This window comes from Manis pentadactyla, chromosome 6 (genome assembly GCF_030020395.1).
Source record: "Manis pentadactyla isolate mManPen7 chromosome 6, mManPen7.hap1, whole genome shotgun sequence".
Lineage (NCBI taxonomy): Eukaryota > Metazoa > Chordata > Mammalia > Pholidota > Manidae > Manis > Manis pentadactyla.
Window position 1 is genome coordinate 16,834,494 of NC_080024.1, and position 16,502 is coordinate 16,850,995.

A 16,502-nucleotide genomic window follows, 5' to 3' on the forward strand; every position below is an offset into this window, starting at 1 on the left:
CAGGCTCTTAGGCCTTATTCATGTCCTTCCACATCATGTGACATGTTCACTAGCCAGAGGTTATGTCTGGTTCTACTCTTCACTGAAATTTTTTCACCTGTTATTCTGAGGCCTCGGCACCTAGTTTTATTGGCAGCTGCTCTAACCTACCAGCCGGGACCAGGGCGCATTCCCTGTTTCAAAAGCCCCCACCTCTGGTTCCTCATTCTCAGTTGAGGCGCCCCCAGAGTTCTCAGCTATTTCCAAACAGAGATGCCTGCCACAGACGGTGTCCGGGGAAGAGCTGAGCCTGCTGGGCTCACCGGGCACCACTCCCTCTCAGGGCCCCGGCAGCGAGTCCCTTCCTCTGGGGTCTCAGCATCTCCCAGACCCAACAGGGAAGCCCACCCCCACTGAGAGACAGGGCGGGTGCCAGGTAACCTGCTCTAGGGCTCAGGGAAGGAAGGGAGTCCTACAGGCAAAGCCTCGGCCACGGCCACCTGCGTGAGGCACCCCTGCCATTTCAGTTCAGAATCTGCTTTGCCCTGCACACTTCTATGTTCCAGGTGTTGTGCTTGACCTTCACTCTGCCCTCTGGCAAAGTTCCTCTGAAATTCCACCTGGACTTGGCCTACCAAAGGGAAAAGGGACTTGGTCTTCACAGAGATGACACAGGGATGTCAGTCAGCGGCCAGATACACTTAGAGGCATCCTTGCACCAGAGACCAAAGGGGCGGGCTGGAATGAAATGCTTAAACCTGACCGACAATCCAGGGCAGCTGGAAGGTGCATCTCTTCCCTATGAACACAGCCAAGAGCCTCACAGAGGTCTGTCCCTTCTCTCCTGACCAGCTTCTGGGCTCCTGCTACTGGCCTGAACACCTGGGAGGGAACTAGGAAAAGGATTAGAAGTGGGGCCAGCCGCAGAGGAAACGGCTAACGTGGGTCACGGAGGGATCCTGGCCGTGGATGCTCGGAGCTGTTAACTCCACAGAACCTCAGGCCCCACCCGTCTCCCAATAATTGAATGTGCTTGAATGGGATCTTTGACCACAGCGGGACCACCAGGTGGCAGTGCTGCTCCTGCTGGGTCGGGACGGAGACTGCAGTCCGAGCCAGCGGCCACCAGAGGGCAACACAGAGGCGTCCGGCTCCACCTCGCCGCTGGTTGCCGAGCAACTGTGACGCAACAGGCTCCCAGTTTGCACCCTCCTCAAGGCCTCCCAGGTTATTTCTGGCGTTAACAGACTGTTGCACAAGCACTGGCCTCAGGAATCCCAAAGCTACCTCTTTTTTAAGCCAAGAGAATCTAAAATGGTCCGAGGACCCCAAATTCAGCTCCACCCTGGCGTCTAGGGAATGGCGCTACCGTCCCTGCTCCTCAGAATGCCAGCGACCAAGAAAAAGAGAGAAACGTTTTCCATTCGCCTCTGTAGTCACACAGCTATTGGGGACGCTCTGATTTCCCTAAGTTGCTAAAGCAGGGCAGCTCCCCCCTCTCCTTCCGCCCACCCTCCCCCTTCTAATCAGGGGCCGGATTAACAGCATGCGACCTTGGGCTGACCTCGGGCCTCCTGGGCCTCAGCTGTACTTGAGGGGTGATGATAACGCCCAGCTCTGACCTTCTGGGGACTTGATTCTCTCCCTTTCCCTCAAGAATTCTGTCCTTGCCTCAAGCCTGTCTCCAGCTTTGATAACCATGGAAGTAAAAGTCTTCCAACTCCAGACGGCTAAGTATGACCTGCGAAACCAGAGATGGAACCAAGAAAGGGAGGCAGACTCAAGACAAGGAGTGTGGTTATAATGAGCTCAAAGCCGGCGCCGGTCTGGGCCGTGAACGGGCCTGGGTGTCATGGGGTCAGGGTCCAGGCAGGGTCAGGGGGCCGCTCTGCCGTGGCATTAACAGTGGCTCCAGGCATGTCTCTGGGTCGTGAGGAGCCCACTGGCCCTGGGGCTGGGCTCTGACGGGGGCCCAGGGGCCAATCGTTAAGGTGCCGGGTCACTGAGGGGCGCCAGGTTGGAGGGTCACACGGGCATGTGCAGCTCGTTGTACTCATCCTGGCCGTCCTCATCGAAGTTGGGCTCAGCATCTTCTGAGTCCAGCTGCAGAAGGGAGCAGAAGGTTGAGAGAGGCAGGGAAGCAGCCCTCCTGCTCCCAGACCTTCTCAGGCCCCACTGTCTGCAGGGACCCTGAACCCAGACTGAAACACCTCCCTCGGGCCAGAACCACGAGGTCCCGGCGCCAGTGATACCTCCTAATGATAACAGGGCTGAGAGCAGCGCCCACACACCAGGTACTTTCCCAGGGCCACTCCCAGCTCCTGTGGTGCCTTTGTATATCATGCTTGGGTGGGTGATTTTCAAAAAGATGTGCCTTCCTCCATCTGACAAAAACAGGGCTCAGGATGGCTTACAATGTCACTCCACCCCTACCTGTCCCTTGGCTGTGTGCTTTTGTGCAGGACGCAGCCTGCGCAGCTGTCAGAAGCAGCCTGTGCTTACTTCACACCAAACCGCTGTACTCCAGCTTCACCTGGATTAGCATTTAATCCTCACACCACTGCTGTCAGGTGGAATCTCTGACTGGCCCAATTACACAGATGAAAATCAGACTTCAGAAGGTGAGGTAACTTGCCTGCTGTCATACAACTAGCACAGGGCACAACAGAGCCTGGAACACAGGTCCCGCCCATCCACCCTGACACAGTCCGAAGCACACCGCTTACCGCCTGCAGCTCCCTGTCCTGGAAGAGCCGGGGCAGAAGGCAACGCCGCAGAGGCACTGTGAGCAGCAGCAGGAAGGGAAAGGCCAGTGAGGCCGCCGTGGACTTGACCACCCACAGCAGGGCGATGCAGCCCAGCTGGATACAGGTGAACAGGTGCATCCGCCACGTCTTCACCTGGGGAACGAACGTCAAGCCTCACCACACAGCGCCAGCCTGCACCCACCTACATCTTAGGGGACTCGGCAACCTGGCTCCCAATCTTTCAAGGCCATTTGTCCATCTGCTGCCCAGGGATCCCGGAGACCCTCTCCCCATCACCCCACCTCCACGCTTCCTGGCACTACCTTGGTCACGTAGGGCTGCTCAGGATGGTGCTTTGCTGGCATGAGAATGAGCAATAGACGCTGGGACAGCTGGATACCGGACAGTGATGTGACCCCCATGTACAGGAAAATCCCAAAGAGCACGGCCAACGGGATCCGGCGCAGTACAGCCCCCATGACAATGGACAGGCCTGGAGGAGGTGACACAGACCTACCTGACCCCTCAGACAGCCCCCGTGAGGATGGATGGGTCTGGCAGGGAGGGGATCAGCTGGGCCTCATCACTATGAACAAGAGAAGACGGAGCACAATAGAGAACCAGGAGGGGCTCAGGAGAAAGGGCTCCAGGAGTGTCAAGAAGCAGGTTTGGGGCAGGGAGCAAGGCAGGGCTTAGACATCTGGAAATTCAAAAGGGACCCAGTCCGGCCTGGGCTAAGTGTGGACTTCTGGCCATGGGGTCCAAGAAAGCAAGTCTGGGGAGCGAGGGCTGAGCCTTGCAAGGCAGACGCTCTCACCCACGAGGCTGGCGATGAGCACTCCCGTGACCCGCTGTTCCCGCACCTCCTGGATCTGGGGCTTGTCACCAGGGGCGATGGCGGTGCGCATGACAGTGAGTGCATTCACGTGGGTGACCGAGCGCACCGTGGCTGCCGTGAGCCAGGGCAACCCGAAGAGCCCACAGAGCCCTCCCAGGGAGCCGATCAGAAGCAGGTCCAGGTGGAAGCCGGAGCCTTTGAGCAGCCTCCGCGCCTTCTGACTGACGATGAGCCTGTGGGGCAAGGAAGAGAAGTGGGACCGAGCAGCTGGCTGGCCAGGCAGGCCGGCAGCAGGGGCCGTGTAGTGGGGGAACGACATGCAGAGCTCTCCACAGGCCCTGCCAGCTTCTTCTTTCAAGTTCCCAAACTGAAATTCTCACATTTAAGCAATTTTGAGCCAAACCCTCATTCTGTGGATATTTAAAACACCACAGAAGCCAGATGCCAGATCTCACCACATTGTGGTTTAACCAAAATGAGACACATTGGAGCATCACTGGTGACAGAACACAGTGTCCGAGTGTTCTGGGGACTGTGAAGCACCACCCTGCTGATGGTGGTAACAGGTGGGTAGCATGTCAAAGCACCGAAGGGAAATCGTGCCCCAGGCCACGTGCTCCCCATGCGCCGATCCTCCCCCACCTCCTCGGCTCAGAGGCCCCCAGCCCTCTCACGCAGTGATTTGTGTCTCCATGAAGATCAGGATGAGGACCAGGAGGGCGGGGACAGCGGCGGCCACCATCATCCAGGGTGGGAAAGGACGGGCACTGCCCAGGGGCGGTATGAACCACGTGCGTTTATGGGGGGACGTCACTGAGAGCCCTGTGGGCACCGTCAGCTTCTGCATAGCAAGAAGGAAGCCAGGGTTTAGGGACACAACCTCCCCAAGCCAAGAACCCCACGCAGCAGCTGCTCCCAGCAAGCTCTGCATCCCCCTAGCAGGGCCCTGGGATATAGGGGAGTGAACAGGTTTGGGGGAGATTCATTTTGCACCCTCCAAAGTGACCAAGGGTCTGGTTGAGGGCAGGGAAATGACATACCTCTGAGCCCCAAGGACAGCTGTCTTTCTGCTCCCAGCCCTATGCCTGCCCCTCCAAGCATCCAGACTAAGGGTCACAAGTGGCCTCGGACTCCCGGCTGGCCTCCTCAGCTGCACCAACACAGCTACTTCTGAACCCCCATCCCACCCACCCCAGTGCAGCCCCTGCAGGTCACTCTCACACTGGAGAGCTGGGTTCCAGCTCTGACCTTGCCACTGGGACAATGGGAATGTATGGGGGCCTCCCTCTCAAGACCCTGAGGTGCAAACCAGCAGCTGGAGGGGGTAGGGGCTCCCTCACCTGTGTGTAGGTGTCTGTAATGGAGTAATCCACCAGGACCATCACCAGAATGGAGATGGGGATGCCAAAATCCCCGATGATGCGTCGAGCCTTTAAAGAGGAGCCAGTGGGCAGAAGGAAGCAACAGGTGGAAGTGAGGGTCCGGAGACTAACGTGGGGATGTATTACCCCAACCTCTCTGGGAGCCGAGCTGGAGCCAGAAGTCCCCTGACCTGTCCCCTTAAGCCCCAGGGGTGCCAGCCCAGCCTAGGAGGCCATTCCTCTCCTGATTAAACTTCTCTGAAGCTCCTAACAGGGTAGGGACTACAGAGACTTGGTTCAGGTCCACGGGTGGATGGAAGAAAGGGGAAGCCCCTCTCTGGAGCAGAGCCTAGCAGAGAGAGCAGGGGCTGGGGGACATCCATGGGGGCTCCACAGGCCCCACCCCTGCAGCCACGCACCTTGCCACCCAGGAAGCGACTGTTCCTGAACTTGCGCAAGAAGAAGGCAATGAGGAAGGTCCCAAGCATGAGGATGAGGGACAACAGAGCCGTGTTGGGTTGGTTCCTGGGGCCGAGTGGCCCCTCGGTAGGGGGCAGGGCACTCCCATTCAGGTCCAGCCCTGCCTCCAGTGCCCCTTCCTCAGGGGGGTAGAACGGCAACAGTGGGTGCTCCGTGAACACCTGTGTGGGTTACAAGGTGGCCTAATGCTCACCTGGGCAGGTGATCCTGATCACCAACAGCACACCTGTGAGGGGGAGGCCTGGCCCCTATCATACCTGATGGGACAACAGTAACACAAAACACCCAACTACATCTCACACACACACAAAAGGTAACCCGAGGACACCCGGTCCTGTAGCAGTGACAGTGCCTTGATCTATCACATACCTGCGCAGATGAATCCTGGAGCTCTGACCCCCACCCTCGGGGTCTGACTCCCTGCCCTTCAGCTGTGTCCTAGCCCAGCGTGCCCCTGGCTGCCTTTGCCTGAACCCAGCGGAGCACCCCTCCTTGTGCCCTCTGTTCCCAAGGGCACACGCTGCCCCCTCCACACTCTCCTCCCCAGGGTACTGCTCAGCACCCCCATCCACACACACTCCCAGGACCTCTCTGGACCTCCACCTTGTAGAGCTTGTGGAAGGTCTCATAGATGAAAATGAGCGAGATGAGGAAGGCAAAGATCTCCTGCGTGAAAGGCGAGATGTAGCGGACCAGGAAGCTGCCTTCAGCCGCCACCAGGGCGAGGACGAAGACCACCAGCCAGAGGCCGACCCACACCCGGCCAGTGAGGTACTCCAGGTCCTGGGCTCGGCAGAACTAGAGGCCAGAGGAGGGGGCGTGTGGTTACGCACAGTGCTCTGTCCTGGATATTGGGGCCCCATGGCATGGGCAGGGGGTGAACTCCAAGCAGGAGAAGGGAGAGACTGCAGGACCGTCACCTGAGCCAAGGGACAGAGGATGGGGCAGGTGATCCCTGGGGAGGGGCAGTGCAGGGCTGTCACCTTGAAGAAGGCTTCTTCAAAGACCAGCAGTGGCCCCGAGAAGCCAACCACAAGCAGCGGCTGGGCCCCCAGCAGAGAGAAGAGGACGCCAAGCACAGCCGTGGACACGATCAGCTCGGACACACCCATCAGACCCTCGGTCTTCTCCCCTGGGACGGGCAAGGGTCAGTGGGATGGCCCTGGCCTGGCTCCTCCTGCTGGCCCCTCTTCCTCACCTACCTGACCCTAACCTGGGGACCCAGCAAGATTGGAGCAGTGCCCCAGAAATGTAGATAAGGCCCCTCACCAGCAGCCCCCTGAGGTGATCCAGGATCCCCCACCCCTCTCCTGTACCCCCTTCCCTCTCTTATTTTACAGACCCCCAAAAGTGGTCCCCGGGATCCTCTGCCCCAGCAGCTCCTTAAGATGGTCACACTGGAGACTATCCCCGAACCCATCAGCTCCCTAAGGGGACCAACGGGAGGGACACCCTGACCCAGAAACCTTGCAGGTGACACTGGGCCCCTCACCTCTCCTCCCTTCCTACCTAGCAGCCCCCCAAAGGTGATGGCAGGACTGAGTGCAGCGAAGTAGATGAAGAGCACAGCTGCCACACACTGGGAGTGCAGCGCGTCCCGCAGGTCACTGGGGTAGTGTGGGTACCGGCGCTTCACATCCCGCACAAGCCCCCCAAACACTGAGCCAGTCCGCAGCAGGGGGTCATCTTCAGGGGTCACCTCGGAGCCCCCCAACTCCACAGACAGTTCTGGGGGAACAAGGGGCCTCTGGAACACAAACCACCCCCCTCTTGATTGAGGGTCCTGGGCTCAATCCTTCCCAGCCTGGGACACAGCACAGAGGCTCAGGGAGTCAGGACAGGGCTGGGGTTGTGGCCTTAGAAGCTGAGTGGGAGGGGGGGTTCTCTGGGCCCCAGAGGTCTGACCTTTCCCAGGGGCCACGAAGCTTCCCTGGGTGGTCATCTCCACTTTGGTCTGCTCGCGCTCCCGCCGCTTCCTCAGCAGCTCACGCTGGAAGGCAGCCACGGAGCGCAGCAAGTCGCGGCCCTCCACCTCCGAGGGAGGGATCACGATGCTGCCATCCAGGAACTCGCTGATGGCACTCAGGAGGTCCTGCCGGTCATCTGCCTGGTAGGCAGCCTCGTGAAACAGCTGGGGACAGGAGAGGCAGGGGCTGAGACAGTCCCAGGAGGCCCAGGGATGGGGATTCAGGAGGAGGCGTGGGGCCGTCACAGAGCAAAGGCAGTCACATACATGGGCCCAGTCCAGCTGTCACAATCCTGACTCACGTCCCTGCTGGCTGCAATCAGCCACAGCCCTGAAGCCCCCGAATGCCCTCCGTTCCTCTAGGAGCCTCCAGACATTTCCATGACTCCACAACTGAAGGGGTAACACCTGGCATAGCAGGGGCCTCCAGAACCATTCTGACTGGAGCATGCCCATGCCCTACAGGTTGGTATTTCCATCTGCCCTGGTGCCTGCCTAAAGGACCTTCCTGGCCAAACCCCAGAGAAGGCACAGCAAAGACAACATATCCAGCCTCCCATTCAAATCTCATGTCATATATGAAACTTGGGAGTCGGGCTCCTTCCCGCCCCTGCAACCACCTGCCTCTCCCGCAGCCCCAGCCCAGGGCTCCCCTTGCTCTGTCCACCACCACTCCAGGGCACTGCCTCCACCCAGCAGGGCCTCTACCACCCATGCACAGGGGCACTATGGGCAGCAGGAAGGCCAGGGAACAAATAGGGCCCAGGGTGACAGGCCTAGAGCGCCCAGTGCAGGGGCTGCAGGACCCACCTTGTCAGACATGAGGGTGGCAATGGAGCGCCCAAGCTCATGGTAGTCAGTGCTGGTGCGGCTGGGCCCCAGCATCACAAAGAGGAAGCGAACCGGCACGGGAACCTCAAGCACAGACTCCAAAAGCACAGCCTCATTCAGCCGGACAAAGGCTGCTGCTGGCTGCTCCAGGAAAGGCACACAGCCTGCGGGAAGAGCAAGGCACAGAGCACCTGGCAAAGAGGGGAGGGGTCCACACAGGCCCTGGAGGGGTATCTGGGACCATCACGTACAGGTTGTGCACTGCATAAAGAAAGACTGAACTGAAGGACCCCTGTCCATTTATATGCTTGTATATTTATTACAATCTACCAACAAACAGAAAGTAAGGGCCCTAAGGAGCTAGTATATTTTTTTCCCAATTCTTACAAAACTCTATGGATTAGCAGCAGTGCAAGACAGCAGAAAACTGGAAGGGATGTAGACAGATTGGGGGAGAAAGGGCTGGGGGTAAGACAAATTGTGAGGAAGAGGAGGGGCAAGGTGGGGGCCTGGCTGGAGATGGGAGAGGCAGCCTGCAGGCCAGAGGTCAAGACAGGCAGACCGCAGTGGAGGCACACACAGCCTCCAGCCCCCGCCGCCAGCACCCAGGCCTCCTTACCCACGAGCACAACAGTAGCCTCAGCATCTTCTGGGATCTTCTCCAGCAGCTTCAGGCTTTTCCCCCGGTGACTGTCTCCCCCAGGCACGTGGAGAGGCTTCTGAGGGCGCAGAACTGGAATAGGGCTGGGACCCAGACCGGAGGCCATGGCAGGCCCTCCCACCCCTTGCTGTAGCCCTGGGCTCTGCCCTCCAACCCCTCGACCTAGGCCCTGCTCTCTGGCTCCCCAGCCAAGGGAGGCACTGTTGGTGACATGCCCCACCTTAGGAGGGAACCAGCCTAAGATCTGGACTCTTCCCCTGAGTCCCCCACTACCACCTCAGTCTTATCTTGCTCAAACAGCTCCCGTGGGTTTGCCACATCATTTAAACACCCTGCATCTTTAGGGGTGTTTACCTGGTTACCTTGTACCGAGTATGGTGCTGGGCACCCTCCCTTCCTGACTCACTCAGTGAGGCCAGCTCTGGACTCCACAAAAACTGGAGGCCCTCTCACTCCCTGAGCCAAGGTCAGAGCAAGGCGACTGACCTCCTTGGCATCAGGGTCGTGAGGCCAGAGTGGGGCTGGCTCCCCCAGGTCATCGGCCATGGTAGGAACCGCACCATCAGGGCCGTGGCTGGGCGTTGGGTGATGATTCCCCAGGACTGAGTTCACACTGGAGCTTGATGGGTTTCGAGGAAAGAATCCACTGTCCTTGTCATCATTGGGATGGCTGGGGAGAGGACAGAGGGGGCAGAGCAGGTTAGGAGAGGCCCTTGGTGCACTGAGGTCATGGGGAAGTGAGAAATGAAGAGCCAGACCCTCTGTGCCTCCTTCCTCAGTGTAAGAAAGAACTTTCTAATGGTGGATACTGTCCAAAGCTGAATGAGGAATGACCTCCCCGCCAGCACTTGGGGTATTCAAGCAAAGGCTGGAGAGCCACTCCTGAAGGGGCAGCTGACCCAGACAGCCCCCTCTGGTGCCCCCACCCGGGCACCTGTGTTTCAACAGCAGGGTTCGTAGGACGCTGGCCCTGTCCTCTGGTCGGATCTGGTCAGACACAATCATGGTCTCCACCACGAGATGTGCAATGCCTGGCAAAGTGGTCTGCTCCAGGTCCAGGAGGGCAGCTCCTAGGGGCACAGTCGGGAGAAGGGGCACAGTCTCATCAGATTCAAATGACCACCCCCAAGCTGCCTTGCTCCCCAAGAGCACGCGAATGTGCCGGGTGAGCGAAGCACACAATGCACCCAGGCAGACCCACAGCTCCAGAGGGCCCGAGCCCACCCAGAGAGGGCGGGAAGGGCAAGCATGAGCGAGGGTGTGGCCCCTCCTCATCAGGGAGGGGACTCATTTGGGTTACTGCATGTGGCCTGAGGCCTACCATGCCCCAAGCACATATAGTGCTAAGTCGGGTCAGCCCTGGCTCTCAGAGCTTTCGGCTACCCAGGCAGCGGGACTCCACGTTCCCAAAGAGGCAGCCAGACCTTGCCTGGACCCAGGACTCCACAGAGCAGTCCCTGGGAGCTGGGCAGGCCAACTCTGTGATCCATGAAGAAGGCCAGCTGCCCCAGGGCCAGGCCTGCAGGGCCCCTACCGTGGGCTATGGTCCTCCTGAGCTCCAGAAGGCTGCGGAAGGACAGTGAGGCCACGTGGGGCTTCCCCCAGCGTTCCGTCTCTTCCTCCACGTCCTCCTCAAACTTGATCCAGCGGGCTGTCTCCCGCCAGTGGGGCTCCTGGCTGCGGTCCAGTGTCAGCTCGTTCAGCTCCACAAACACCTGGGGCAGGCGCCAAGGGTGAGTGCCTGGGGGCCACCAGGCGGGACTGGCTGTCTTGGGGATATGGTGACCAGGTGAGGCAGGGAGCAGACAACGGGAGGCTCTTGGCAGGAGAAGAAGCTGCAGGCCCACCCCTTGGGGTCCTGTACCTCGTGAGGCCTCCGGTCCAGCTGCTGCTTCTTTTTCTTCCTGCGCAGGATGGGGGCCAGGCCTCCAGGGCTGCCCCTGCCACCAGCCCGAGATGGCTTCTTCACCAGGTGTCGCCGCATGCCAGGGTTGTCCTCCAACCGGTGACCTGCAGAGAAGGAGGCCTTGGAGGTCCCAGGGGTCTGGCTCGAAGCCTTGGGGTCATGGCCATGCCCTCCAGGACCCCCACTCTGCTCAGCCAGTCTGCGTGATGGGCACCACTGTCACCCAGGAGCCATTGGCAATGGAACCATGTTGTCCAGCGTGGGCATTTCATAGATAAGAAAACTGGGTCCCAGAGAGGGGCTGTACTAGCCCAGAGTCAACAGTGGACCACTGGCCAAGCCACAGTTAAAAGAAGGCAGACCCCCCAACTTGGTCCATAGCCCCAGCTCGGCCCTCTCCCCACCATGGCCACTGCCTCTCACTCTGGAGGGCTGTGACCCACACTGTCTCCAGGCGCCAAGCCCCATACTTTCCCAGAGCCCTTTCGGCACCCATGCCTCCCCCGACAGTTGCACATCCAGGCAGACCCAAGTGGAGCTTCTCTCCCTCACTCCCCGCCTACCCCTCCAGCCCAGCAGCTGGGGAAAGGCCAGCAGCCCAGCTACTCACAAGCTAGTCCCCCTGCCATGGGGGTCAGTTGGCCCCTGCTGGACTTCAACAGGTCATAGTCCTCAAGGTCCAGCACAAACATCTCTAAGTCCTCTGAGGACAGCAAGTCTCGAGGGCTGGAGGCTGGAGCCCTCCGAGAGCCCTGGGCCTCAGCGTCCGGTGGCCCAGGGCTCAGTGCCCCATTGGGCTCTGTGACCTCGTCCAGCGGGCTCATCATTCCCCACAGCTGAGGCCTTGGCCCTGTTCCCTCCCTGAGCCCTGGCTCTTCTAAGAAGTGGGATCCTCCGACCACGGCTGGAGGTGGCTGAGCCTGCTGACCCCAGCTCCCCAAGTCCCCAGGCCGGCTCCCTGCTGCTTCCAGCCCCAACCCTGGGTCTGTAAACACGCCCCCCCAGTCCGCCTTCCCCTGCTGCTGCCATCGGATTGTTCCTGTCCCTGTCCTCAGGCCCTGGCAACTTTCCATGACGTATTGAGCTCAAAGCCCTCCCCCCACACCCCCACCCAGTTTCAAGGGGAAGGAGGGTGGGGTCAGTGATGGCACTGGCCTGGGCACAGAGTCCCAAGGGTGATGACAGGTGGCACAGAAACCAGGGCACTGATAAGATGGAAGGAATGTGCCGAGATCACAGCTGGCACGGCTAAGAGTGATACAGCAGGAGCCAGGGGACCCCTGACAGGGGAGAGGCAGGGCCTGGAGGGGTGGCTCAGACTTGGTGGGTGGGTCTGAAGGGGATAAAAGGAGTGAGCCCTGAGAAGAGCAGGGGGTATAATGCTGCCTCCAAGTGTCACTGGGAAGGGGGCTGCCTTTTCAGGGGTGACTCAGAGGACAGAGTCAGGACTGAAGGGCAGTGGTGTCGTGAAGGGAAAAAGCTCAGCTCCAGCAGCCAGAGAGGTGGCTTGGTGAGATAGTGAGCTCCCCGTCACTGGCCACATTCCAGGAGGCAGGGACACAGTGGAGGGGACTCAGCCCTGGGGGGAGCGCAGAGCCCTTGCCAAGGTCCTCACAGGCTGGGTGCCGTGGGGGTGGCCATGGGGGCTGCCACCGGTTGGCACTCACTCTTCATGTCGTCCAGGTCTGCGGAGCCCAGCATCTGGGCCTCTGCCTCGTCCGTGGGTGCCTGCTGCTCTGGGCCACCCAGGCTGCCCAGCGCACTGCCTGGGCACAGCCGCTCCCGCAGGTCGTAGCTGGCTGATGGGCTCCAGGGCCGGCTCTTCTCCCCAGCAAGTCGGGAGGCCCGGGCCCGCGGGCTGGGGGAGCTGGGAAGGCAACACGGCAGCTTGGGGAGGGGCCTGGAGCAGCCCCCTGAGCACCTCCCACCCTCCTGCCCCCACACACTGGTCTCCCCTTCCTCAGTATCCCCACCCTCCTCTTTGCTCTGCGGGCCCCTCCCTCCTGGACTCTCCCCAGGTGGGCCCTGTTCTTTCCCTGTCAATCACGTGAACAGAGAAGGGGAGCACCCATCCCCTTTCTCTGCCCCTCTCCGCTCCTCCTCTCTTCTCTGGGGTCACAGGTGGGGTCACTCCGCAGGATCAGGAAGGAGCAAAGGACCTGCTCTGGGCTGGGCTGGGCACCTGTACCTGGCCGGCTGCTGGGGGCTCCTCTCGGCATGAGGGCCCACCGAGGGCAGGGCCCTGGTGAAGGCAGCCCTCCCGGACAGGCCGGGACTGTCATCCTCGTCGCTTCCAACGGAGAACTGTGGGCAAGCAGGACGTGTCCCGGATCCCTGCCTGGACTCAGACCCCATTCCCCACCCAGCCTGGCCCAGGCCCTTTGACTGTGTCCTCCCCACCTCTCCACACCCCTCCCCCAGCAGCCAGCCCCCCTCCAGGGGCAGCCCCCCACCTTGGCTTTCTGCGGGGACGCTGAAGGAGGGGGCTCCACAGGTTCTGCCTCAGATTCCCCCTCCTCCTCCTCCTCCTCCTCCTCCTCTTCCTCCTCCTCCACACCAGCTGCCCCCTCTTCCTGGATGGGAGGGGTCCCCTCCGAGGGGGGAGCAGAGGTTTTCTCCTTCCTACTCCTCCTGGTTTGCCGGGCAGAGGTGGGGGGCAGTCGCCGCAGCTTGTGGGGTGGAGGGAGACGCGCCGAGAGCGGGTGGTGGGTGTGGTGCGATGTGTGCCGGTGAACTGGGGGTGCAGGAGAGCCGGTTGGGGTCCCCACAGCAGAAGGGGGCCCCCACCGCCCTGGGGGCACACACCTTATTCTAGCACAAGGACTCAAACAAGGGCACCCTAGCCCTCGCTGCAGAGCCAGGCTCCCCCCAACACCTGTGTCCATGTCCTGTCCTTGGTGACGCCTGGTAGAGTGGGGGAAAGGCAGTAATGGAAGGAGAGGTCCCGAGAGGGGGTGGGGAGGTGGAGGACATGACACAGGGACAGAGGTAGAGTCACGAGAGCTAAGGAGGGGAGATGAGGGGGCAGAGAGAGGAGGACAGGGCCAGAAGTAAGGCAGAGCCTTGGTGAAGATGAAGGTCACTGAGGGAGACCCCAGGCCCATCTCCCTGCAGCTCCCCTACATCTGGGGCCCAGCTCCCCTGGCAGGTGGGCAGGCAATGGGTGAGTGCGGCAGGATGACTTAACATGGCATGGTGGCCCAGCACAGCGTCCAGCACAGCGTCCAGCACAAGATGGCACTGCCAGTGGTGAGCACGGTGATGGTGGCAGTGAAGGTGATGGTGGTGAGGGTGGCCACACTAGGGGTCCCCAGGCTACCCACACTCAAAGTCCCGCTCGCTGTAGCTGCGGCTGGGCTTCTCGGGGTCCCGGGCTGGGGGCTTGCTGATGAGGTCCCCAAACCTGCTCACAGCCAGGGTCTTGCCCAAGTCATCGTCCTCCTCCTCCATGTCCGGACTCAGAGGGGGCTCCTCCAAGGGCACCCGGACCTGCGGGCTCAGACAGCCTCTCCTAAGGCCCCTGGACCCACGAAAGCCCCACACCCGCCCCAACTCCAAGCCCTAGGTGGCGGCGGGGAGGCCAGCAGCCTCCGTCTCCAACAGCCCTCTCTCCCTGTGCCCAGGCTTGGGTCAGCATCCCGCGCTCCCAGGACTTGGGAGGAGAGGAGGCAGCAGATCGGAAGCCACCGGAAGACCCCACGTTTCTCCATACCCTCGGCCCAGCCCAGCCCTGGAACTGCCGGTCCCAGGGTCTGCCAGAAGGTTCCCTTCTCCGCCTTGGGGTCCCTTCCCCACCCCCGCGCGCGCCAGTCACCTGGGGAAGCGGGGAGGCGCCCCCGGGCGGCGGGATCACTCCGTTGGCCATGGCCAGGGGGGCGGCTTGGGAGCCTCTAGCTCACAGAGGGACTGGTGACCAGAGTGAGAAGAAGGGGGCGCTGCGCGGGCCTAGGGGGGCGCCCTGGCGGAGGAGGGCGGGGTCAGGATTCTCGCGCGGCCGCCCCGTCCCCGCGCCCGGAGCCCGATCCCCCGCCCGCCCGAGCGCAGGTCCGCGCCCCGCCACGCCGGGACACCCGGGGCCCCCGGCCCCGGCCCGCCGCGCCCCGCCCTGCCCTGCGGTGTACCTCGGGGCTCCGGGGCGTGCAGGGCCTGGGCGGGCTGCCGCGCCCCATCTCCCTCCCGCGCTTGCTCTGGGGCCTGTCGGCGCGCAAGGCCGGACGGCGAGGGGGGGCGCCCGCGGCCTCGGCTAGCCGGGCCGGCCGGGCGGACGCAGGCGCCGGAGCCCGCAGCCCGCGGCTCCACCTCCTCGCGCTCGGCGCCGCAGCTCCGCCGCCGCCGCTGCCGCCGGGCCGCACAATGGGAGCGGGCGGGCCGTGACTCAGCCCGCCCCGGCCGGCCCGGCCCCCACGCGCGGGCCCCCGCAGGAGCCCACCTGCTCCCCAGCCCCTTCTCCCGGCGCTCCCCGCATTGCTAGGGGCGAGTGCCGGGCCCCACTTTCCCACAGATTCACTCCCCACCTTACTTTTAACCTCCCCTTCCCTTAAGAGCCCTGGAGGCGACCCCTCCACATTCACAAGCCCCTCCAAACTTGGGAAGTGAGCCCACAGACCCCGGGAGGCAGCCACCTCCTCCCCTTTGGTCCCAGTATAGCCCCAGATGCCTGGCTTCTGCCACCAGGCACCACCCAACATGTGACCTGGGCACATTACCTTCCTTCCCTGGGCCTCGGTTTCTCCATCTCTAGTCGCAGGGGCCTGGAATAGGAGTGCTCCAAAGTGCCAGGCAGCTCTAAGATTCTGTGGCTGTTTCCGCATCCCTTCCACTCCCCACCTCCCACCTCCTGAGGTCACATCTTTTCCAAGGGCAAAGGTCTTTGGGAGAAACTACAGGGTCCCAATTTCATCCTCTGGGGTCTGGTTGAAACTAGGCACCTAGCACAACATTTGGTCCATACAGCCCCGCGATCATATTTGATGAGGCCGTGTTCCTGAATCCTTAGGAAAATGTAAGAGGATGGGACAGAGGTGGAGGCAGCACGGAGGGGCAGGGGGAAGGAGAACTGGCCAGGAGAGGGAAACAAGCCCCTGGGGACCAGGGAGGGGAGGGACAGGATGACAGGGGGCTGGCCAGGATGGGGCTGTGTGTAGAAAAGAGGTTTAACCTTGTGACCTTGGGTACATAATGTACGCTCTCCCACCCCTGCCCTCATCCGGGTCTCAGCTCAACCCAAAGGAAACTTCCTACATTCACAGCCAGACGACAGGGAGGGGGAGGGCAACCAGCACCTGTGAAACACCCACTTTGCTTTGCCCGGTGCTAGGCCCTTTCCAGACTCAGCCCTGCCACCTCTGAGATTCAGGGAGGCTTGCTGACCTGCCATGGTCACAGCTGGAAGCAGGCTGCTGACAGGGCATCATGGGTGCAGGCAAGGTGACCATCCCAGCCACCGCCGTTTAACCACTCCAGGCCTCCTTCACCCAGAGAGGTGCTTGGCCTCCCTGTCTTGCAGGGTGTGGAGGGGGTGAAACAAGCCCCCAGTGTGAGAGTCAGCTGCGTGAACATACAGCATGTGAACTGTGCCCCAGAACTCAGGCTGTGAGACCCATCTGTTATGGGTTGAATGTGTCCCCCAAATTCATATGTTGAAGTCCTAAGCCCCAGGACCTGCAAAGGTGCCCTTATTTGGAAATAGGATAGTTACAGATGTTAAGATGAGGTCATGACTGGTGTCCTTAA

The 16,502-nt window shown here is 61.3% G+C and overlaps 1 protein-coding gene across 6 annotated transcripts; it reads right to left on the reverse strand.

Moving 5' to 3' along the window:
* Positions 1-1,759: 1,759 nt before the first annotated feature.
* Positions 1,760-15,106, reverse strand: SLC4A3 (solute carrier family 4 member 3). 6 transcript variants are annotated; one of them, XM_036914109.2, is made up of 23 exons: positions 14,891-15,106; positions 14,584-14,727; positions 14,093-14,258; positions 13,223-13,503; positions 12,958-13,073; positions 12,437-12,636; positions 10,728-10,873; positions 10,398-10,578; positions 9,798-9,933; positions 9,350-9,533; positions 8,822-8,921; positions 8,182-8,366; positions 7,311-7,536; positions 6,915-7,133; positions 6,389-6,537; positions 6,009-6,203; positions 5,345-5,566; positions 4,905-4,994; positions 4,239-4,405; positions 3,544-3,797; positions 3,050-3,219; positions 2,706-2,879; positions 1,760-2,082 (listed from the first exon to the last, which is right to left on the reverse strand). In XM_036914109.2, the coding sequence occupies exons 2-23, from the start codon at positions 14,632-14,634 to the stop codon at positions 2,005-2,007; spliced, it is 3,690 nt and encodes a 1,229-aa protein (XP_036770004.2). In that variant the 5' UTR covers positions 14,635-14,727; positions 14,891-15,106; the 3' UTR covers positions 1,760-2,004. The 6 variants fall into 6 exon arrangements, with proteins under 6 accessions (XP_036770004.2, XP_057359483.1, XP_057359482.1 ...); XM_057503500.1 differs by lacking the exons at positions 14,584-14,727; positions 14,891-15,106 and having other exon boundaries at positions 13,957-14,231; XM_057503499.1 differs by lacking the exons at positions 14,584-14,727; positions 14,891-15,106 and having other exon boundaries at positions 8,822-8,935; positions 9,424-9,533; positions 13,223-14,231.
* Between the last annotated feature and the right edge of the window lie 1,396 nt (positions 15,107-16,502).

Bases quoted from the DNA above. Each gene is read 5' to 3' on its own strand.
- SLC4A3 (XM_057503498.1), bottom strand. From the start codon at position 13,873: ATGGGCCTGGGGTCTCCCTCAGTGACCTTCATCTTCACCAAGGCTCTG. The intron at 6,538-6,914 runs GTAGGAAGGGAG...TGCCCGTCCCAG, and splicing joins CACCTTTGGGGGGCTGCTAG to GGGAGAAGACCGAGGGTCTG. The intron at 2,880-3,049 runs GTAGTGCCAGGA...TTCGTTCCCCAG, and splicing joins AGCAGCCCTACGTGACCAAG to GTGAAGACGTGGCGGATGCA.